Below are 22,533 nucleotides of genomic sequence, written 5' to 3'. Positions count from 1 at the left end.
GGCCGAGCCTCTCCTCCGCCCCTTCCCCACCGAGAGCTCCGCCGCGGCTGGGACAGACCCGGTCTCCTCCGTGACCGTGACAGGCAGTCACGCCACTGCCCCGCGATGCCGTCGGTGCCCACGGCTGGGCAACTCGGCCAGGACACCCGGGGCGGAAAGGAGCAACGGGGCAACACCGGGGGTCGGGGAGGGGGCACACTTAGGGGGGTGGGAAGGCACAGTGGAGCGGGGGGTCCCGTCGGGGGTCACCCATGGGAACAGGGGGTGCCAGCTCTGTCCCCACGCCCCCGGGGGCAGCTGTGGGGGGGGTCGTGGGGGCCGTGCCCCTCGTGAGAGACGGTTGCTGTGATACCGACGGGCCAATAAGTGCTCACCAGCTCACCCCGGGCTCTGCCACCGCTTCCTTATATGGTGCGCGCCGTCCGCGGGGCGCCGCGCGCATCGCCATATAAGGGCATGAACCTAAATACAGCATTTACCTTGTGCGGGGTGGGCGGGGCCAGGGAGGGCGGACGGGGCGGAGACCGAGCCGGGGCCCACCGCAGATTCCCCTCGCAAGACTCGGGGGAAGCCACTGCTGGTCATTAGGTGGAATGCTAATGGGCCCCGTTTCACCTCTAATTGCTTTTGTTAAAAGCGGACTGTCGGGGCCGCTCCCGGGTGGGAAGGCGGGCAGGGATGGCCGCACAGCAACGAAGGGTCGTTCCAGTAGCCCCCCAATCCCCCGGTCATCTGTCACATCCCAGATGAAATCTCCCCCGGCGGGACCGCGGGACGGGCAGCGCGGCCCCTCTCGCCCCAGTGGGGCCGTCGGGTGGTCTCTGCCCACTCGTGGCTTTCCCGTAGCCACAGCAGCGAGGAAGTGGATTCGTCCTTCTACCGTCCTTGCTGCACCGACGTGTCAGCAGCAACGCAGGCGGGACGGAGCCGCGCCGGCTAGACGGGGACTGTTTCGGAGGGGATATCCCAAAGCGTTCACGTTTCCCCGCCCCATGGAGCGCTCGTGTCGGTTCCTCCCTCGCCCCCCTTTGCACACAGCTCATAGTTATGTTCCGACAAATAATCAGCAAACTCAGAAACCCCGGAAACAAAAGGTCTTTTGTGCAGAGCTCTCGCAGCCTGGAGCGAGGCGATAAAGCGGCCACCCCCCGCCCCCCGGCCGCCCCGCCCCCGGGAGCAGCACTCTCCTCGCACCGGGGGTTCGGTGCGACCTGCGGAGCTGCGCGGCTGCAGGGGGTGTCCTTTCGTCCGGGGGCAACGAGCGGCTCCCGGTGTGTGTCAGTACGCCCGCGAACGGGGAGTCGGTGCTTTGCCGTGGGCGCTCCCCGCAGGAAGGGAGAGACGGGCGGGGAACCCCCGATGAGTCTCACCGGAGCAAGGGGTGTGCTCCGGGCACGCCTTCCCCCCCGGTCCTAATGAGGAGCGCGCAGCAGTGGCTGCGAGGACACGCGTGAGGTGGCTCCCACGCGCAATGTCGCCGCGGCAGACTCTCCGACGGTTTGCGGGTGTGTGCTCCGGGGTGGGGACCGCGGCTGCTGTCCCCCGTCGTGACCGTGGAAAGGAGGCACCCCCTGCGCACCACGCGGTGCCTGGCACAGCGCCCCGGGCGCGTAGCCCTGCTGCAGCCCGCGGTGCAGGGGGGGCTCCGTGGGACGGAGGGGGTGGCAGTGCCTCCCGGGGGTGGCGGGAGTGGCGCCCGTTGCTCAGCTGCCGCAGCCGCCATTTCCAGTAGGACGGTGCCACCTATGGAAAGCACCTGGAATTAATCGGCCCGCCGGGGCCGTGTAGGGCAGCGTCGCGTTGCCGGGCGGTACCGTGGGGATGAGTACCGGCGCCGGCTGGAGGAAGCCCTAGTAACCAGGGGATAACGACCAACGGGGCGGAGAGAAGCGCTCCTGCCCGGGATCCCACTACCCTGGCCCGAGCCAGGGTGCTTAGTGTGGTCCAGCACCCTGTCTAGGAGGTCCCCCGACGTGGATACTCCGTGGATGTGTCCCGCAGGGCACCGAGTCCTGTCGCGGCGACTCCGTCCCGACATCAGAGCGAGAGCCGCGCCTGGCACCTAAACGGGCGGGGGGCTCGGCCCGCGCCAGTGGCAGACAGGGGAAATCTGCGGGACGGGCGGGGCTGCGGGTAAGCGAAGACGGCTCTGCACCCACCCGGCGGCTGTAGCGAGGGGAGCTGCCTGACATGGGGGAGTGCCCCAGGTCCTCACCCTCCTGGCACACGCTGCCCGCACCGTCCGCCTTCAGCTGCCCCCGGTTCTAGAGAAAGGAGCAGCAGCCGTGCCCCGTGGCCCCCCGAGGTCTGTCGTGCCTAAGCCGTACCCACCGGGGCACGCTTCCTCCCCCTGCTTGCCGTGGCCGCCAGCGGCTTCGGGGAGGCTCTGTCCAGGCCGTAATTCGATGTCAAACACATCGAAAAGGAAAACTTCCATGCATGGGAATACCTGAGCTGGTGGGAACGGCAAGGAGCAGCCTCGCTGGGCCACCGCTGCCTGGAAAACCCCTGAGATCTCCGGGGACCTCCGTGCGCTGGACAGCGGCCGCCCCCTCGGCGCCACGGGGGGGATGGCCCGGTGAAAACGGTGGGAAATGAGAGAAGCCGTTCCCTTTGGCACCGATCCCGCGTCTGCCTGCGGCTCCGTGTACGGCCCCGTTTTCGAGATCATCCACGGTCCCGGGGGGGGGGGGTATGGTCCTGCCCCGGCCGCCGCCTCCTCCCGCATGGCTTGCAGGTGCCGCGTCCCGGGGCCGGTCTCCGCTTTCCCGCTTCGTCCAGAGCTGCTCGGAAACGAAATGGAAGCGGGTGGGGGGCCGGGCATCCCCCAGCCCGGGGCAGAGCGGGGGAACGTTGGGTCCGTGGGGTCCCCGGGGAAGCACCCGCCTCTCCGGGACAGCCTGACACCGGCCCAAGGGGAGCGTGGATTTTCCTCGCGGCTCGTCCCTGGTCCACTAAGCCACGGGCACAGGGAATCGTTTTCCCACTTAGTTCGGGATCGGGATCGGGACCGGGCGGGCAGGACCCGGGAACCGAGCTGTGTGGTGGAGCGGGAGTCCGGAGCCGGCTTCCCAGAGGGTGTGGAGATAGGTATGTATCCACGCATGTTGGGAATACGCGTGGAAGAGGAGGGGGGAGAAAGGATCGCGACCTTGGAGCAGCCGGGTCTCCGACCGGCACCACCATCCTCGGCCACTCGGGAAAACGAGCCGGACGGGGAACTGGACCGGCTTATGGTCGTCCCGAGTGCGTGTGTCTGTGGGGTGGAGCACAACGGTCACCAGAGCGCAGGGAAACGGCGGACAAGAGCCCATCTGAGGCTCTGGAATCGATCGTGCGGGCGGTTGGGTTAGAGCCAGCTGCCGCCCGCCCCGCCGGCGCCCCCGCCTCAGCCTCGCTTGGACACGCGTGTTCACCCATCTGCTCCCACACGCGGGCCTGGATAGGGCAGCAGCCCCCAGGATTCGTTACAAAGCTCGCAACCCTGGAACGCCCCGCACAGGGAGAAACGAGGGGGGACCCGGGCATTATGCCGCGGGGCGGCCCTCTGAGTCCCGAGGAGCTCATTGCACGAGTGCGGGCTGGGAGAGCGGAGATACGACGGCCGAGGGGAGGATTTGGGGGCAAATGCGTGGAAACGGGGTCTGCCATGGCCGCATGCGTGCGCGCCGGACCGCAACCGTCCTCGATTCGCCGTCGAGTTCCGGGACCCCGGGGCAGGGTCGAGGGCGGCTAGGGCATGGGGGCGAGCGGTCTCCCCCGGCCGAGAGCCCGTGCGGACCCCAGGAACCTTCTGCCGTTGACCTCGAAGCGTGGAAACGGCCCGTGTCCAGGCTCCGTTTCGGCTCCCGGTGGCCCGGCTGGTCGGGGAGGGCAGGGGGTCCCGCAGAGCTGCCGGCCCCGAGCGAGCGCTTCTCCGTGCCCCCTCCGGCAGCGGGAGGGACTTCCCCGGAGAGGCAGAGACTGTCCCGCACGCCGCTGTCTCGTCCCGCGGCACCGGTGCGGCTCTGTTCCTCATTTCTTTCCGGGCCAAGATCCCCAGGAGCGGCTGTAGTCCTGGCCCTGGCTCGCCCACGGCCCGGGGGCTCTGGCCGCGCACCTCCCCCCGCAGCGGTGGTCGCTCCCCTCTGCTTTTCCCGCGCCGTTCTTGTTTGCGTCTCTCCTTGTCCCTGCCTACCCCGCCCCCCCGCTCCCCCAACTCCGCAGCGGCAAACCCGGGAACCTAGCCCCGTCCCGCGTGGGTCCCGGCGGAGGACGGAGCGTTTCTCCCCGCTGATGCCTGCGGAGGAGGCAGCCGGAGCCGAGGCCTCTTCCCTCTCCGCCCCATGCGTGACGATGGGGCTCCGCGCAGGCGACGGGGCAGTGGCGGCGGCTCAGCCGGGAGCTCCGTGGCCCCTCAGGGCTCCGGTGGAGGGAGGCTTGCCCCCAGGACCCTGCTTTCCACCTACATCGGGGACACCGGCAGCGCAGGAGGGGGCAAATTCCCGGTGCCCCGGGCTGCAGCACGCCGGTGCCATGGGGAGGGGCCCCGAGGACTCTTGTCCCGAGAGCCCCGAGCAGCGGAGCGAGCCGGAGTCGGCGACATTGTCGCGGCGGGGGAGACGATCCGGCCCGCAACCCCCAGTTCCGTGCCCCTCGATCGGGTCTGCACCCACTCCCCCCGGGTCTCTATTCTGCAGGGCACCGTTCCGGGAGCGGCATTCGGGCCGCCGCGTCGTCGCTGCTTCACGAGCCTTAATTAATAAAGATAAATTCGACATTAACGAAAAACTCCCCGAAACGGCGTTCGCCCGGGGACGAGATGGAGCGGGGGGTGTTCTGCCCCATCCCAGCCCCTCCGCGTTCCCCGATGGCCGCGTAGGGCCACTCTTGCAAAACCCGCGGGGTTGGAGGCGTGAGGGTGGGAGCCCGCGGGAGCCGCGGAGGGAGCACGTTGTCCGCGTGGCCGCGGTCACGGGCGGAGGGATGGGACAGGGCTCCGTGCCGGCGGACAGGACCCACGGGAGACAACGATGCCCGGGACTGTAACAGTCCCGGTGCTCTCCGGTGCCAGCTGTCGGTCCTGTGGTACCCGTGGCTTCTCCCGGAAGGTGTCCCAGTTCTAGGGGAAAGGCAAGAACTCTGCACGGGGGTTGGTCTCACATCCACGCTGACCTCGTCGTCTCCGCCATGGCGGGCCAGGTGCCCTCCCGGAGACCAAGAGCAGCCAGAGCGGATCTCCGGTCTCGTTTACTGGAGACGAGGCACAGTGAGATTCCCGGGACCATCCGCACTGTGGAAAGGGGGCAGATCCGAGTGGACCGGACCACCGGAAGCCCCACTCGCGGGTAACCCTCGGTCTCGGGAACTGCTTCACTCGTCGTGACGGGGTCGCTGTTTATCTCTGGTGCCCACCCGACGGCGCCCTGCAGGATAAACCCCTCCCTCGCCACTCGCCTCCCCGACACGCGTGTCTCGGTCTCCTGTGGCTGCCTCGGGGACGGATTCTCTGCGGGAGAAGGCGACGGATCATGGACAGAATCGGGGTGGGGGCCGGGGAGGTCCCAGTACCGCTTGGCATCCCCACGGTGCCATCTGCGGCTTCGCGCCCCTTTTTGACAGGTCACGCGGGGGGAGAAGGGACCAAATCCCGCAGTCCCCGAGGTCACCCTCCCGAACCCTGGAGGAGCTGCCGGTGCGCGGACACCGGAGGCCTCCGTGCTCGGTCGCCACAACGGAGACACAGATCCCTTTGTCGCAGCACTGGCCTCCGCAGGAGGACCTGTGGGTCCCCGGCCCACCCTATCCAGGTGCCAGCGGGGGTCGACCCTCCCCGTCCCCGGGTCTGGGGGCGGTGGTCGGCGGCATCACCCCCGCGCTGCGCTGCTCTCCCGGGGTGCCTTTGTGCTCTTCTCTTCCCCCCGCCCAAATTCATTCTCCCCCCAACACTGCGGCCGCCCCTCCGCTCCGGATCAGGGGGTGGTGTGGGGGGGCGTGGAGGGGCGCGGCAGGGCGTGTCCCCCCGCTCCTCCTTCCCCGTCCTTCCCCCATCTCGTCCCCCCCTCCGGACCCGCCCCCCGCGCTCATCAGGACGCGGCGCACGTCGGGGAGGGCGGAGCGGCGGCGGGAGCCAATGCGGCCCCGGACGGAATATTCCACCCGGCTCCGTCAGCAACAAGTGCGGGGGGGTGCGGGGAGGTGGGGGGGGCCGCGGCGTGACGTCAGCGGGCGGAGTATTATGGTCTGGGCTGCGCTGGCGGCTGCCGCCTGTGTGCTGCGAGCGGCCGCGTAAACATGGAGCTCTCGGCCGTCGGGGAGCGCGTCTTCGCGGCCGAGGCCCTGCTCAAGCGCCGCATCCGCAAAGTAGGTGCTCCCCCCCGCCGGCGCTGCGCCTCCTCATCGGGGTCTGCGCGACCCCCACCCCCGCCCCCCCTCCCCGGCCCCACCGCTGCGGCGGCCCCGGCCCGGTTGCGGCTGGGCGCCCGCTGGGGGCGGCTCTTTCTCCCCGCCGCATGCCCGGGCGGTCCCCGTGCTCTGCCGCTGCCGCCCCCGTTGCTTACCCCCCGCCAATTATTTTTTTCAATTATTAATAATTTTTTTTAATAGCATCTCCCCTCCTTCCCCGCTTCCCCTTCTCCCTCCCCCCTCCCCCAGCGTGTTTTTGACACGAGCCGCGGACGCGTGTTTGCTGCATGCGTGGAGCCGCGGGTGGATCTTTGTTGCGGGCGGTTATCGCCGTTCCCCTCCATGCATATTTATTTTTTCCTCTTTGCATCTGCAGGGGCGCATGGAATATCTCGTAAAATGGAAGGGCTGGTCTCAGAAGTAAGTCGGTTGCTTGTCCAGGGGCTCTGCAGACAGGGGGCTGTGGGGGGCTGCGGGGAGCTGGCTCTCTGCAGCTTTGCACCCCCTTTGTAGTCGAAGCAAAACTTGGGTCCCTGCCTTTATGCCCCGTGTTTTTTTTTAATTTTTATTATTATTATTATTATCATTTTTAATTTATTTTTCCTGGCTCCTCATGCCCTTCCCTCTCTCTGTGCCCCCCCAGGTACAGCACTTGGGAACCCGAGGAAAACATCCTGGACGCTCGGCTGCTCGCAGCCTTTGAGGAAAGGTACAAGGCCTTTGCTAGCAGAAGCCACTGCGCTTGTAAATACGTTGCTGTCTTGTAGCTATGCTGAATTGAAGCTTTGGTTTTTTTAACACCTCTAGGGAGCGAGAAATGGAGCTATATGGGCCCAAAAAGCGAGGCCCCAAGCCCAAAACCTTCCTGCTAAAGGTAAGGAGACTGGAGCTCCGCGTGTGCTGGTGCTGGCCTGGGCTGCCTGGCTGGCCCCCGTGGAGGATGCTCCCCTGCAAAGGCGGCCTCTCCTCTTGTAAGTTGTAATTATGCAGCCGGATGGCAGGATAATAAAGTCACTGATTTATCTTCTTTGCAGGCCCAGGCAAAAGCAAAAGCCAAAACCTACGAATTCCGCAGTGACTCTTCCAGGGGAATCCGGGTGCCGTATCCTGGCAGGTCCCCCCAGGAGCTGGGCTCCACATCCCGGGCTAGGGAAGGACTGAGGAACATAGCCCTGGCTCCTCAGGGCAGCTCCAGCACCAGCATCCCCAAGGGAGACAGTATCCGGGACCGGGTGATCCGTGTGGAGGAGAAACCGGGAGAAACCCCAAAAAAGAGAGGCCCAAAACCCAGGAAGGAGCTTTACAAGGACCTGACAGAGACTCTGGATGCTTCCAAGAGGAAACTGGGGGAGCCGGGGGACAAGGTGGGGGACTACCTGAAAGCCAGGAAGATGGAGGAGGTGGCAGCAGGGACGGCCAAGTTCGGCTCGGGACACAGCGTCATCCAGCTGGCCAGGCGGCAGGACCCCGACCTCCCCGGCACCCTGCCCGGCCCCAACCGAGCTGAGGTGGGTGCCAAGCTGGGACCCACCGAGACCTACCCTCCCCGGCTGGCCAAGCACCGGGCGGACTTTCTGGATGCCAAGGGGCAGGAGGGGCTGGACCCGGGCGGGCCCAAGCTCCTGCACGGCGCGGTGAGCCCCGGCGTGGGCAGCCTGTACCGCGACGGCGTGGGGGGTCAGGCGGGGCGGCCCTCCCTCATCGCCAGGATCCCTGTCTCCAGGATTCTGGGGGACCCCGAGGAGGAGTCCTGGAGCCCCTCTCTCAACAACCTGGAGAAGGTGGTGGTAACTGATGTGACCTCTAACTTTTTGACCGTCACCATCAAGGAGAGCAGCACGGACCAAGGATTCTTTAAAGAGAAGCGATGAGTTTCTTGGCAGTGGTGCTGGGGTTTTCTTCCATCAGATCCAGACAAAAGCTTGGTTAGAGCTTGGTGGGCCTTTTTTTTTCCTTTTCTTTTTTTTTTTTATTTTCTTCTTTTTTTTTCCTGTTTTTTTTTTTTTTTTTCTGTTTCTTTTTTTGTTTTGTTTTTTTTTGGGTTTTTTTGTCCTGGAGAGGATTTAGAAACTGTCCTAAATTCATTAACTCTTTTTTTTCCCCCATGTCTTACATTTCGTTGGAAAGATTATCTCTAGAGTTATATTTTCTATTAGATGTAAATATGTTATTTAAGAAAAAATGCTTATATATATATATATCTATATATATATATTTCAACTCTGAGTTGTTTTATTTAAATGCAGACAACAGTGACTGCTCAGTTGCTCTTAGAAAGGACAATAAAACTGAGAACTAACGGAGTTCATGCATCTGTTGCAGGAGCTGGTGTACATAACGAACAATGTTCATAGCTAATTATCTTCTGGGTTTTTGGTTTTTTTTTTTAACTATTATTTTTCATATGATGCTGTGGATGGTGGAAGGGGAAGTGTTACTCCCTCAGAGGGCAAAGTGCCCTGTTTTCTTGATTGTGATAGAAGGTGTTGCTTGTACAATCAAGTGTGCTGTATCCAGAACTGTTGCCATTGACAGTTGAAGTAAGCACTTGAATTTCCAGTGTTGTTGGGGAGGGGATGTTTCCAGTCTAAAAAAAAAAAAAAAAATTATTGCCACAAAGTCGGGGTGGGGAAAAGCATAAATCCATATAAAGGCTAAAACTGTTCTAGCAAAGTATGAACTTGAATTACCTTTTCTTGTGGAGGAAGAGGAGGTTTGTGTGTGTAAGGTTCCTGAGAGGGGTGATACTGAAATGCACTTTAATAGAGTTGTCGTAGCAGTTGTGGGAGATGGGACTGAGCTGAGAATCTGTTTTCATTTTGTCTGGTTGCTTGATTCTGTTCCCGCATCCACTTAAAAAAACAAAACAAAACAACCTAAAAAGAAAAAAACAAACAACAAGAACCCCCTCTGTTTACATTCCTGAAATGCCAGAGAGGTTTGGGAGGGCAGCATGTCACTGCCCATATTTAGATGCTTTATACTGCTATAGAAAGTGAATTTTATTTTATCCCCCCCCAACACAGTTCAATTGAGGCTGTTGGAAGGCTCCAGATAAAGTGTTCTGTAATAGCCACATCTCTCTGACAAGTCCCAGAGCCACCTTTATGCATTCAGAGACAATAAATATTTCCCTTATGCTAGTTAAACAATAGCCAAGAGGTGAGATATTCCTGTGCACGAGCAGCCCTGCAGACTTGGGGGGAGGGGGGGCTTTTTGGGGTTTATTTCCCTGTGTTATTTCTCCTGGCTTGGCAGGACCCTGCAGTTACTCTCCCTGGGCTGGGGCAGGGCACAGCCAGGAGGGTTTCATGGCTCTGGACAAAGTGCAGCAGCCATGGAGGGCGGGGAAACGGGGTTGCAGCCTGACCCAGGTGGGGAGTGTGTCCTTCCCCTGTGTTGTGATTCTGATTGCAGTGGAGCAGTGTCCCTGTCCCAAAGCCTTGGTCTGAGCATCTCTCTGGGTTGGAAAGCACAAATTTGCCTGTCAGTGCATGGGGCTGGGCCAGGTCCCCTCTTTCCCTTTGGCCATCGCTGGCTGCCCCAGCTGTGCTCGTGATGGCTCCTGGCTCGGGGCAAAAGCACAGGGGGGCTAACAGTGGGGAAAGGGGCTGGGGCAAGGAGCAGCCCCCACTCTTGGGCCCACCCATGGCTTCCCCTTACTCAGTCTCCTTCCCCATCCTTTTTTTTGGAGCCCTCTCCGCTGGTCTAGCAGGGGAGATGCTGTATTGACTGTACAAAGGGAGACATGGCTGCAAGTTCTGGATTATTTTTTTTTCTTTGTTTGTTTGGGGTTTTTTAAGGCATATTTTGTAAAATTGAGATTTTAACTTGGTTTGTGTGAAGAACCAATGTGCTGGTGGCAGTGCCAGGGGCAGCCCACACAGGCCACACGTGTTGTTGGAGGGATGGTGATGGCATTGAGCTGCCTGTCTTCCTGCTGCCCCTGTGCCAGGGCTGGATGGTTCCTTCCTTTGCAGAAGAGCCCTGAGCCACGCCGGGACATGTGTGTGTCCAGCCACACATATATGGAGCAAAACGTACATGTGGGTGTATATGTGTGTATGTACATAGTGACATATATACTGAGTGTGTGTGCCTGAGGGTGTGTGCGCGTGAACTATTTAAATCTAAGACTTGTACAAAACTGATTTGGCTAAATCTCAGTCTCGGAAGTGATGCTTAACTACGTTGTCTTCTGCCAGCTGTGAATGTCTGTATGAGACCTGCTTTTTATGTCAGTTTAAATATATACTTTGTAAATAGAAACGTCTCTGTCTTCCCTTTATGGCCCTGGGCAAGGGGGGCCAGGGAGTGCTCAGCCCGGGGTAGGCTGTGGGGCCCTGGAGGGTTAGGCGGCCCCACATCCTCCTCTGCATGGGTGGGCAGGAGCCAGGAGCCGGGGACGGAGCCAACGAGGAGTGGGAAGTCCGGGGTGCCCCCGGGCGCAGGTGCCGTCGAGCGGGACCCCCCAGTGTCGGAGGGGGAGGCGGTGGGCGCCATGTGCGGTTTGGCTCTGAGGAACGGCCCCGGGGAAGGTACCAGGTAGCGGCCGGGCCTCGGGCCGCTCAGCGCTTCCGACGGGGCGGGCAGCGCGGCGGGGGGGTGGGCCGGAGCTTGGGGCGCGGCGGCTGCCCCTGATGCCGATCCCGGCCTTTGTATTCAAATTTGCCCCCGCCGCGCAGGCGGAGGGGAGCGCGGGATGGGGGTGGGTGTTGGTCCTTTTTTGAGCTGTGTCCTCATTAACCTCCTTTCCGCGCTCGGCCGGTGACAGGCGCGGCCCCGCATTATGGGAGCTGTCAGCGCCTAGGCGCGGAAAATGCGAGGCGAGGAGGAGCGGGAGAAAGAGACGCACAATGGCGCCTTTCTCCCCTAGCCCAGCGGGGGGGCCCTTTCACACGGGCCGCGGCGGGGCCCCCGGCGGGGCGGACGCAGAGGGAAGGGGGTGGTAGCGGTGGTGGGGGGCACGGGCTGATGGAGCCCCCGGACCCGTCCCGCAGGAGCCATTCCTCCCTCCCCCACTGAGTGCCGGGGCGGCTGCGCGCCCCTCCCTGGGCTCTGCTCCCTCCCGACGGCAGCCCCGACGGCAGAGACCCGCGGGTCGCTTGCCCCGGCCACGCCGCAGTGGGGGGGTGGCTGTTCCGCTGCCGCCCAGAGCCCTCCCAGGCCAGCCCAGCCCCCGGGCGGGTCTCGGCCCGCAGGTGGGGGCGGTCAGCGCAGAAAGGAACCACCTGGGACCCCCAACCCGGGCAGGCGCAGCTTCAGCCGCAGAGGAGCCCGAGGATCAGATACATCCGCGCGGTAGGAACGGGGGCTCGGGGCGGGCCGCGGAACGGCCCGGACCCTCGGGGAGAGGAGTGGGAGGTGGTTGCTGGGCTCCGGTTCCCCTCGGCTCTCGGGCAGCGGCAGGAGCACCGCGCTTCGGAGATGGGCGGGGGGGTGAGGCGGTTTCACAGGGCAGCGGCAGCCCGGGGGGTGGGAGACACACCCAGGCGGTACTCGGAGCTGGGGAGGGGTGTCAGACTCCCAGAGCAGTGACTACACCAGGCTGAAAAGTTTAAAAAAATATTTATTGATATCCTAAAAAAGAATAATGGAAAAGTTATATAAACCAAACCAAAACAAAACACCCACCCGACGTAACCATCTCCTAGAGTCTTCCTGCAAATAAATTAAAAGCAGCCCAGAGGGGGGGGCTCAGCACTAGCATTAGTGTCCAGGAGCCCTGGGAAACACCCGGCGAGGTGCCGGAGGGTGCTGGGGGCCCCGGGAGCGGGGACTGTGGCCGGGAGCTTGTCCTGCTCGACAAAGCCCTTGCGCTTTCCCAGGGTAATAACATCTCCAACTTTTGTTCTCTCAAAATAAAAGCAAACAAACAGCTGTAGTTTAAAGCAATTATAAGTGTCATACAGGAACGGTTTGGCTCTCTCTTTAATTAAAACATACAAATCAGACCGGTGACTGGCAAAAGTTACAAGAACAATTGTTTGTTTTCACCCATCCCTCAGCTTCTTTCAGGAAAAAAACCTCTCTGGCTCCAGAGCCCTTCACACCCAGCACAGAAACAACGCAAACTGAAGCTCCTGAACCATCCCCAACCCTCCACGAATTCCAGGGCTTTTTTGGTACAAAATATATATAAAAATAGACTAAGTTTCTCAGAAGATGGCTGAATTGGCCACCTCTTCCAGTCCAATGGAAAACAACAAGTCTGCTTAACCAGATTATGCCTGGAGAAAATATCCATTCAAAATACAAATACTGCAGGACTTTCCACATCGGAAAGCCCTTAGAAAATGACAAGTGACAAACGTTTAATTGGCTGTTTGACACATGGCTGAACACCCTGACCCATAGCAGCAAACTTAAAAAAAAAAAAAAAAGGAGAGGGGAAAAAAAAAGTAGACCTTGAATACTAATCGTACTGATGGGTAAACAGGGTCTGTGCCTGCTTTCAGCCCCCATCCACAAATGATTACAGTAAATCACTCACATAATGTGCCTTTCAGAGGCAAACCCCAACAGGAACCCTCTGCTCCAACACGATCCAGAAATGCGGGGTGGGGAATGGGCTGGCAAAGAAGCAGGAGGAGCTGAAGGTCAGTAAAATTTCTGGATTATAATTTTCACCATCCTTAGACCTTTGGAATCGGACCAGCTGGTGAGCAAAAGGCACAAGAGCAAAGTGGTGACAGCAGAGTCCAGCTGCTACCGGGAGGAGGGGATGCAGCCAGGAAGAGTGGGCCGTGGAGGAAAGGCATCACCACTGGGATACATCTTCCCCTGGGTACAGGTTCAGACCCAGCAACCTTTCACCTGGCCAGGAGCAAGAGCAAGCCCCCACTATGAAGAAATACGTGAGTTTTGACAGGACCCTGGATGGAGCAGCAGTCTTGGAGCCAGTGCACAGCAAGTACAGCACCCACCATCACAAAACACAGCACCTGTGGTCACATCTTGTCTCCTGCACCCTCTGTGAATGCTTGGTGCCCAACATCTTCTTGGAGCATCCTCAGATGCTTTTTCCACCTCGGAGACACCAGCCCCACATCCTATTGCTCCAAGCACGAGCATCCCTGCTGGGCTGGTTCTGGTGGGCATCCTTCATCGCTGTGGCAGGGTTCTCCTTGACAGCTGAGTGTCCTGCTGGGGAACAGGAGACCTCTCCCTGTCACTGTCATGGCTGTCCCTAGGACCCTGTGACCACCCAGCTTGCATAGGCACAAACCTGTTGTGGGACCGATGTCGCAGACAAAGCTGAGATAAGGACGGCCCGGAAGGCACATTGTCATTCAGTCTGGATTTGCAAAGGCCAAGTAGCAAACATTTGGTGTGGGAAAAAGCATTACCCCAGTGCTCCTGGATTCCTTGGTTCTTATCCCTAAACACCCATATCCCCAGCACAAATGCACACCCAGCAGAGACCATGCCTGGAGCACTTGTTTCTGTGGACAAAGGCTGAGGCTTCCTCAGACTGCTCAGAGCAACGATGGCTCATTTGGCAAAGTTCAAGACTAGAAGGTAAACAGCACAGACTGTAAAGTTTTGGCATCATGGAGCTCGAAAGAATCTCTCCTTGGGAACCTCCTCCATGGACAACACTCTCTCCTCTCCCTTCAGCCCTTTGCCTGGCAGAACGACGCAGCAGAGCAGGGCTGACACCCAAGGCTGCTTGGCTGCACCTGGGCAGAGCTGGAGCTCTGAGAAGCCTGCACAGGTCCTTCTGCAAGATGTGGATGTGCTTCCACTCACCCTGGCTTGCTACCAGCTCATGCAGAACACTGTGCTCAGCTCCAGAACAACAAACTCCAACCACCAAACTCCGAGCCCCAGGACAGCTGGGGTCAAATGCCAAGGCAATGGGAGAGCTTCTCTGGAGAGCAGGAGCCTCTGGTAGATGCTGCAGCCACCACTTGAGAACAACCACAGTCCTTGGCCAGCCAGGCAGCACATGCAGCTGGTGCTGGCTTTGCATTTCCCCTGAGAATCATGGGCTGATGCTTCGACGGGCTCAGCAGCACTTGTGCCCCAAGTTTGGTCCATTAATCTTTGCACTGATGCTCATCCTGGTGCCAGGGTGTCACCCAGCAAGGGTGACCTCTGAAGCTGTGCCTGTTCACACACAAAGCCAGCAGCTCCCCTGGAGATGGGCAGGACAGCCCTTGGGGACACTGAGCCACACACTGAGACCTGCCACACTGCTTTCCATCTCCTCTGAGGAGGGAGTTCAGCACTGACAGAACTAAAATGACCTCGAAAGCTACTAAACTCTGCCTGAACTACTGCTGCTAATCTTGCCGGGGAAAAAGACCTCTGTAAAAAAGCCATTTGCAATTACAAGCCAAAATGAACACCCAGCTGCGGACCCAGGATGGCTGGATGAAGGCAAGTGGCTGCCACCAACCCCTTTGCTCCTTGGGATGCTCAGCATGAGTCAAACCCAGGGGGTGTTGGCTCAGCCCTGGCTCTGCCCAGGCCCTGCTTTTTTTACCTGAACTCCAGCACTGATCTGGCAGACACTGGGCAGTCCCAGTCCCAACCTACCTGCTGTGGGAAGGGTTCATGTGTTTGGCAAGACTTAAAAATATACTCCCCAGCTGGGTCCCAATGAACACCTGGAGCCTGTAGAGGGGGAAGAGGCTGGTGATGCCGGGACAAGGCAGAGGTGCTGGGGCTCCCCAGGCTGCATGGCAATTTAGGCTTTACTTTCCTCCAAAGATCAAGTCACTGTGAAGAAGCCAGTGGCTCCTGCTGACTCCCAGCCTTGGGAAAGTCCTCCTCTCTGGGTGATAAGGAGATGCCTGCTGCCAACTGCCCCCTGCTCTGAAAGAGGCACCTTTGAAGCCCATATCACCAATAGCATCTGGGATTCAGTCTGCTCTAGACTGGGTTTGTTCCCCTCCCTCAAAAGACAAAAAAAAAAGAAAAAAGAAAAAAAAGAAAAAAAGAAAAAAGGATTTTTCCTTAATAAAAAATGTAAACAATATTTCCCTATCATCTGGAAACCACAACGAAAATGTCATGGACTTCACCATCATTGGAAGTGACCTCGCCCAGGGGGGTGGCTGGGCTGAGCATACCCTGAAAGCCCCCATGTACAGCCACCCCAAACCCCCAAGGACTGGGTGCAGGGGCGGTTGCATTTGGATTGATTTTTGACTCCCAGTGTCTCACGGATGGATTGACAGGGAGCCCAGAGGAAAGAAAAGGATCTGCTTTCCCTCTCTTGAGGATAAGCCTGGCCCATGGCAGCTCCACAGCCTCTCCCTGCTGCCAGAGAGCCACAGACCTCGTAATCTGCCATTTCAAGCTGTAAAGCAAAGAAACCCATGTACAGTGAAGCCTGGCTCAAAATTTGCCAGCCTGTCACCCCCAGCAGCACCAGGTGCCCCTGTGCCCAGAGAATGACATCTGCCACTTCCACTTGGGACAGCAGCTCTGGAGAAGATGGAGAGAAGCTAGGAGGGATCCACTGGCCTGCTGGCAGTTCTGAGCAGGTTTCACTGTGGCTTTCTCAAGCCTCTCTGGACATGAGTCCCAGCAGGTCTCATGAGGTCTCTGAGTTCACTTGAAGAAAGAAAAACCTGATGGAAGAGCTGGGCAAAGCTGAGGGAGAAGATGAAGGACCCTCTCCCTCCTCTCATGCTCCTGGGCTCAGTATTGCCGTAGGTTGAAAAACCCAACGCTGGTGGGGGACTCCTTGACCGTCACAGTGATCAGGTTAGCGGTGACATCAGTGACAAAGACGTGCTCAATCAGGCTGCGGGTGGGCTTCCAGTCCTGGCTGGTCTGGATAGAGACAGACATGTTCTGACCCACGCCTGGGAAGGATGCCGAATCCCGGTCCGAATCCGAGCTGGTCTCCTCGCCTGTGCTCATTTCGGAAAGCGTGGCCGGCTTGCGGTTCTCCACGGCTGTGTGCCCCTCCTGCGTGCTGGTTTTGGCCAAGTCCCTGTCCCCTGCTCGGTGCTTCTCACTCTTGCTGCCGTCCCCCCCTGAGAGAGTACCAGTGCCAGCAGTGTTCACCCCGGCGCCCACTGCGCTGCCCTTCCCGCTGGGGGCTGTGCCACCACCTTTGGCCAGGGTGCTGCAGAGGTGGCGAGGGAGGCTGCTCCCGCTGGCCCCACTCGGACCATTTTTGACGCTCTGCAAGTTCAGGGCTTGGAGGTTCAGCTCCTGGTTGGAGGCTGGCTGGTTGCTGGCCCCAGACGAGCTTGCTGGTGTCTTGCTGCCATTGTGCATCACTTGGCCTCCTGCAGGAAACCCTGATTTCTGGTCCCCTCCAGCGCCGCTGCCGGGAGCTTTGGCAGCCTTGGGTCCCGGCATGCTGAGCCCAAGCTCCCCAGATCCTTTCTGGTTCCTCATTTTTAAGTCCAACCCTAAGCTGCTCTTGCCGGATGCCTGGGCCTTCAGTGCCAGCCTGCCCAGGGGCGAGGTCTCTGCCGAGTTCTGGCTTTGGGACATCCTGTTCATGTAGTGCACGATGGAGCTCTGCCAGCTGATGGCCCGGCTGGGGCTGGTTGAACCACTTTTCATCATGTTGGGCAGGTTCTCTGCAGATGAACCCCCTGTGCTGAGCCCAGCCAAGGCTCCTGGTGGGTCCTTCAGCAAGGCCATGCCTGAGCCCTGTGTGCTGTGCTGGGGCTGCAGCTTTCCCAGCAGCTTGCTGCTGCCACCAACCTCTTTCCGGGATGTTTTCAGCACCTTTGTCAGGTTCACTGTCCTTCGAGCTGCTTTCTGCTCTGGGGGAAGAGGTTTTCGCCCACGCTTCTTCCTGGAAGCATCTTTCATGTCAGGCTTTGCCACCAAGATCTGAGCTTTCTTCTGGGGTACTGGGTGAGTCTCTCTGCTGCGGGGACCTCTCTTTGCTTCCAGGTCACTTTCATCCTCTTCATCAGAGGAGGAGGAAGAGGAGGATGTGGAGGAGGAAGAGCTACTTGACTTAGTTTTTGCAGGCATCTCTGGTTCCTGTGAAGCAATGGAGAGAGGCAGGGAAAGAGTTAACACAGGTCACCAAAGAATGATTCTGGCCACTGCAAATCCTTCACTGTTGCCTGGCCAAGGGCCTCAGACACAAGCAGGCTCATTCTCCACTCCACTTCAGTTGATCTGCTCATCCTCTGCCATAAAATGAGTTAAGGAGTGTACAACACAAAACCAACCAGGCTTAAATGGCAGGCAGGACCCTGGTGCTAGGGAACTGTTTTCTCCTGCCAAAAGCAGTGATGAAGAGATGTCCTCCCATCAACCCACCCACCACCACAATCTTCAAAGCCCCTAACATGGGGTCTGCAGCATCACTGTGTCCTTGCCATCCTCTGGAGGGTGAGCACCCACTGCACCTCACTGGCAGACAGAAGCTGACTGCTGCCTTCCACAGCCAGAGCCTCCCCAGTGCTGTCCCAGTTGTGGATTTCCACCACTAGGACTCACCACGTGTTTCCTGGGTCTGCCCCTGGGCCGCTTCCCCCTCTTCCGATTCTGCACTTCTTTTTCGTGTTCCCTGAAAAAGCAATGAGTAGGACAGTGTTTTCAGGGAAGCAAGAAACATCCACGATCATCCTGGTTCCTCCCTTTCTTATGCCATTAATTGCTTGGGATGCTGTTATCTCTGAGCATCAGCTGGGACGTGTCCTTAGCCCTTACTGACATGGTGACAATCTTACAGGATCTGAGCTTGATCACTTACTTGAAACCATGCTGAAAAGCCCCAAGAACTGTACAGAAACCCAGAACATGGTGCTTTTCAACCTTCCCCATGTGGCACCTGGACTGTTTTCCTGTGGGACTGGCCACAGGTCACTGGAAGACTCGGGCCATGGAGGCAATGCAAGAGAAAAGAACTACAGAGTGAGGAAAAGGTTTGAAAAATTGTGGGCTGAGACCAAGGACAGCTGTCTGGAGGTTGGGGTGGTCAGCTGGCTCAGCAGCAGGCATCTGCCCTGATTTACTGGAGCAGATGGGAAAGCAAAGATAGTTCTCTCCTTTGCTGGGCTCATTTCATGTCTTCTGCATCTCCTGATGTGGATGTGGTGGCCCAGGCCAGCGGCCACACAGAGCCCAAGGTGAGTGTTTTCAGGTCACTATACTATTCTGCATTTCTTTGTTTAAATAGGAGCATTAAGGTGTAATACACACAGCTAATTAAACACCACACTGCTTGTGCTAGCCACTAGGTTCCATCCCTAAAAAAAAAAAGAAAAAAGAAAAAAGATCCAGAAACAAGTTATAATTAAATCCTGTCATAAACTTTAGTAATTTTTATTAATATGGACCCAAAATACTTGGCAGTGCTATTCTTGCTGTAGCCAGCTGGCTACTTTTTCACCTCTATGTGTGGTTCCTGGTGTACAATAGCTGTGAAACAATCGCTGTGCTCCACTCAGCTCCGGGCAGCAGCCCCGACATTGGACACCATTTTATCCCACCCATTACCTCCTCACCCTCTCATAGCCGTGCCCTCCCAATGTACATTTTGGGGCCTTCCAAGATCACTGTTTTTGCAGTCCCAGGTGCAGTCTCCCCTCTGGGACCTGCATTCCCCCCCCAAGCACAGCAAGAGCCCAGCTAGGGGACGGCTGATGAGAGCCAACTCACTGCCGTGCTCCTGGTGTGGAACCAGAGCCAAACCGGATTGTGGACTGGGCCATGAACCCTCCATGTTTACCCAGCCCGGGGAGAAACGTGTCCAAGGTGGATGGACCTGGTCTGTGATTTCAGGACGTGAACAAAAGGTCTGGGCCATAAAAGGCACGGCCACCTTTAGCCTGTTGTTTCCACAACTTCCCCCGCACGCGCAGCCAATTAGAAGTTAATTGACTTTATCGTTCGGTAAGAAATATTTATCGTTTGCTCACTTCTTTTGGAAAGCGAGGAGGAGTCTTGGATCAAGGATGTTCTCCTCGGGTTCCCAGCTGTTGTGCCTGCAACAGAAGACACGGACTGGGCGAGAGCGGGGGGCCGGTGCTCCCCACCGCCCCCGGTACCGGGAGTTCATCCCAAACCAAACGGGCCCCTCGTGGGCACGCGGCGCTGGACCAGCGCAGACCGGGGCATCCCTGCACCGGGGGCCGGTACCCCCGGTGAAGCGGGTAGGGAAGAACGGGCCGGGGGAGGGGGCAGATAGGTGAGGGGGCGGCCACGCCGCCGCGGAATGTTCCGCGCATCCCGGGGAAGCTCCGGTTTCATCGAGGGGGTGTGGGGCCGGTGCCGGCCCGCCGGGGGGTGTCTAGGGTCTAGGTTCCCGGTCTAGGGGGGATGGGGGAGCGAAGCCCCACGCGGCAGCGGGGAGGGCCGGGCCGCGGCCGCGCTTATTTGTAAACAAAAGGAGCGGCGCGACCCGAACAAAAGCGACCGGGCGGGCGGTACCCCCGCGGCCGCGCACCGTTCCGCGCACAGCACCGCGCACCGCAGCCCCGCTCACTTGGAGGACCAGCCTCGCCACTTGACCAGGTACTCCAGCTTGCCCTGCGGAGAGAGACGGGGAAAACCGCGTTAGCGGCTGCCGAGGGGGGAGGTCGGGAGAGAGGGGGGCGGCGGGGGGGGGCGGCGGGTCCCACCTTGCGGAGCCGCTTGCTGAGGATGCACTCCGCGGCGAAGACCTGCTCTCCCACGCTGCTCAGCTCCTCCATGGCCCCGGCCCCGCACGCACGCACACGCACTCACAAGGGGAGCCCCCAGGCGCGCCCCCGACGGCGGCTGCGCGCGCCCCCGCCCCCCCATCCCCGCGCGCCCCCCGGCACAATGCGGCGTGCGCGCCCCCGGCGGGAGGAGGGGGGGGGGAACGGGCCAGAGGAGGAGGAGGAGGAGGGGGAGGGGGGGGGGGGGGCTCCCCAAATTCCCCGTTGGCCAATGGGGAGCGGAGGGCGGGGCGGACCGGCGGTGGGGGTGAGGGGGGGGAGAGGCATTGTCTGTGCGCGACCCCTCCCCTTCCTGCCCGCGCGGGGGGCGGCCACTGCCCGGCCGGAGAGGGGACAATGGGGACAGCCCGGCAGGGGCTTTGTTCCCCTGGGCACGGCGGGGGCGGCATAACAGCGCGGGGGATCGGCACCGCGGAGCATAGGGGGGTATCCCCTGCCCGGTCTTGGCTGCAGAGGTCCGGTCTCCGGCTGCAAAGCCGAGGTCCCTCCCGCGGACAAAGCAGCGGGGAGGGCGCGGGCCGGGGGCAGGTCCCGCGCAGCCCCCCCGGCCCCTGCCGGGTCGGAGCGGGTGGCGGCAGCACTTGTGTGGCTCTGCCATGGTTGGGTTTAGTGGAATAAAGCGCATTTCCTGGGAGGGCGTCGGCGGTGGCCGCAACCATCGCGCGGTGCCTGTTCGCAGGCTGGGAGCCAGGTACGGCCTGGCCCAAAATCCTTTCCCCGCCACCGGGCCGTGCTAACGAACGGTTTGGCTAACGAACTAGGTGCGGTACCGGCCACGCCGCGGTCCGGCCCACGCCGCGGCACCGCACGGCATCGGGGCGTGCAAAGCGGCGTGAGGAGCTACTCCACGGCGGTTGTGCGCGGTGGGCGTGGAGCAATGAAATATGGTGCTTTACAGGCATGGAAGAAGATGAGTCAGCACCTCAGGGAGTTCACAACCGCGGGCCCGGAGCCTGCGATTAACTGTGCGGGAGCCAGAGGGAAATGAATTTCCGTAGCCCCGCAGAGCGCGGGGAGTGAGCGGGACCAGGACGGGCCATGGGGGGTCCTGCGCACGGGGCCTGGCGCCAGCCCCGGGCTGTGCCGTCTCCGGTAAGCGATGCTGGGTTTGCAAAAGCGTTTTGAGCTCCAGGTTGGCGCGTTGGGCTGTCCCCGCTGCAGGCGATGACCTGGCTGCTGGGGAGCCCCTGCATGATGGAAGGTGGAGACAGCTACTTGGTTAGCAGAGCGGGACTGGCTTGGGGTCGGTAGGACAGCGGCTGTGTCTGGGGTGTTGGGTTCATACTGGTAATCGTCCTTGGTTGACTGCTATCACGTTTAATTGTTTTCTTTTTACAATTGCTGTGGTTGTGCGCTGGCCAGGAAAAGAACTGTTTAGAAGGGTTTTGATTTGGTTTATTTTTGGTGGGTTTTTTTGTTGCTGTTGGTTTTTTTTTAATAACTCAAGGTGACACAGGAATGTATCCCAGCACCGCACTTTTTTATTTCTTTAGAGTTAATTTACCTTTCATCAGCTCTGCTCTTTGTGTGCAGCACATCTTAAATTTTAGTAAAAAAACAAAACAAAACAAAAGAAACCCAAACCAGAAACCCAGCGGTGTGCCCCTCTCCATCTCCGCGCACAGGGACCAACTGTGCCTGGGGCTCTCCCGGCCACCGGGATCCGGCTCCCTGGCACCCCAGGGAAAGGAGCCCAGATTCGGGGAAGGCCGGGTGGGCTGTTCTCCCCTCCCGCCCCTCGGTGCTGGGGTTCTTGAGGTTCTCGCTAGGAGGCAGGGTCAGGATTGCGGCTCTCTGCCCTCCTGGAACGAAGGAGGAGAGGCCGGGGGGAGTGGGGTGCTCTGTTCCCTGCTTGCCGAGCTGGGAGAGACCGGGATACGAAGCGGGATCAGCCCTCGGCATTGGGGTCTCAGTGGGGATGATGTGTGGTGCCTGTGACTTTGTCCCTGAGCCCCGGTGGCCAGCCCCGAGAAATTGAAATGTCCCACGTTTCCTTATCTCTGTGCAACCCCAAGGCTCCTGCGTTTCTGCTTCTCCTGCCTCTGCCTCGATGGGGAGCTGAGTCCCCTTGGCCTGTTGAGGGGAGAAAGGGCTCCCTGGACATGACATCTCAGACTCACAGAGATTTAAATCCTGGTCTGCAGAGGGCTCCTCCTTCCTTTCTGCCAGTTTGCCCCAGTCTGGAGCTGCAGGTTGTTTTGTGTAGTTTGCAAGCTGTGTGTGATGGCCAGGGCAGGGCGGGTGTTTCCAGGAGCACAAAGCACACACCCTTGCTGCCCCCTGCTCTGGGCTGGCAGCTTTCTCAGGCTGATTGCAGGTTGCCCATTATTTGATGTCTTTAAATGAAAAATCTCACTTTTTTTTTTTTTTTTTCCTCTGTCAGAAAAGGGAAGAAAACAAATCATTAGCAGTAAAAACATCTGAACTTTTAGCTTTGAAGATCTGCAACAGCAAGAAGCAAATAATTATTTTTAAAATCCTGTATTTGTTTATATGTTAAAATCTTGCG

At 59.5% G+C, this 22,533-nt stretch overlaps 2 protein-coding genes across 3 annotated transcripts; one reads left to right on the top strand and one right to left on the bottom strand.

Annotated features, from left to right (window-relative positions):
* The first annotated feature begins 6,220 nt into the window (after window positions 1-6,220).
* CBX8 (chromobox 8) lies at window positions 6,221-9,002 on the top strand. Of its 2 annotated transcripts, none has more exons than XM_030461831.1 (5): window positions 6,221-6,342; window positions 6,761-6,804; window positions 7,028-7,093; window positions 7,192-7,258; window positions 7,419-9,002. In XM_030461831.1, exons 1-5 carry the CDS (start codon window positions 6,274-6,276, stop codon window positions 8,253-8,255), a joined length of 1,083 nt encoding a protein of 360 aa, XP_030317691.1. In that variant the 5' UTR covers window positions 6,221-6,273; the 3' UTR covers window positions 8,256-9,002. The 2 variants fall into 2 exon arrangements, with proteins under 2 accessions (XP_030317691.1, XP_030317690.1); XM_030461830.1 differs by having other exon boundaries at window positions 7,168-7,258.
* A 7,036-nt stretch (window positions 9,003-16,038) lies between these two features.
* CBX2 (chromobox 2) lies at window positions 16,039-20,015 on the bottom strand. Its single transcript, XM_030461936.1, has 5 exons — window positions 19,944-20,015; window positions 19,808-19,851; window positions 19,242-19,307; window positions 17,818-17,887; window positions 16,039-17,352 (listed from the first exon to the last, which is right to left on the bottom strand). The coding sequence occupies exons 1-5, from the start codon at window positions 20,013-20,015 to the stop codon at window positions 16,039-16,041; spliced, it is 1,566 nt and encodes a 521-aa protein (XP_030317796.1).
* Between the last annotated feature and the right edge of the window lie 2,518 nt (window positions 20,016-22,533).

Source organism: Calypte anna, chromosome 18, assembly GCF_003957555.1.
Source record: "Calypte anna isolate BGI_N300 chromosome 18, bCalAnn1_v1.p, whole genome shotgun sequence".
Lineage (NCBI taxonomy): Eukaryota > Metazoa > Chordata > Aves > Apodiformes > Trochilidae > Calypte > Calypte anna.
This window is presented reverse-complemented; position numbering and strand designations above follow the sequence as displayed.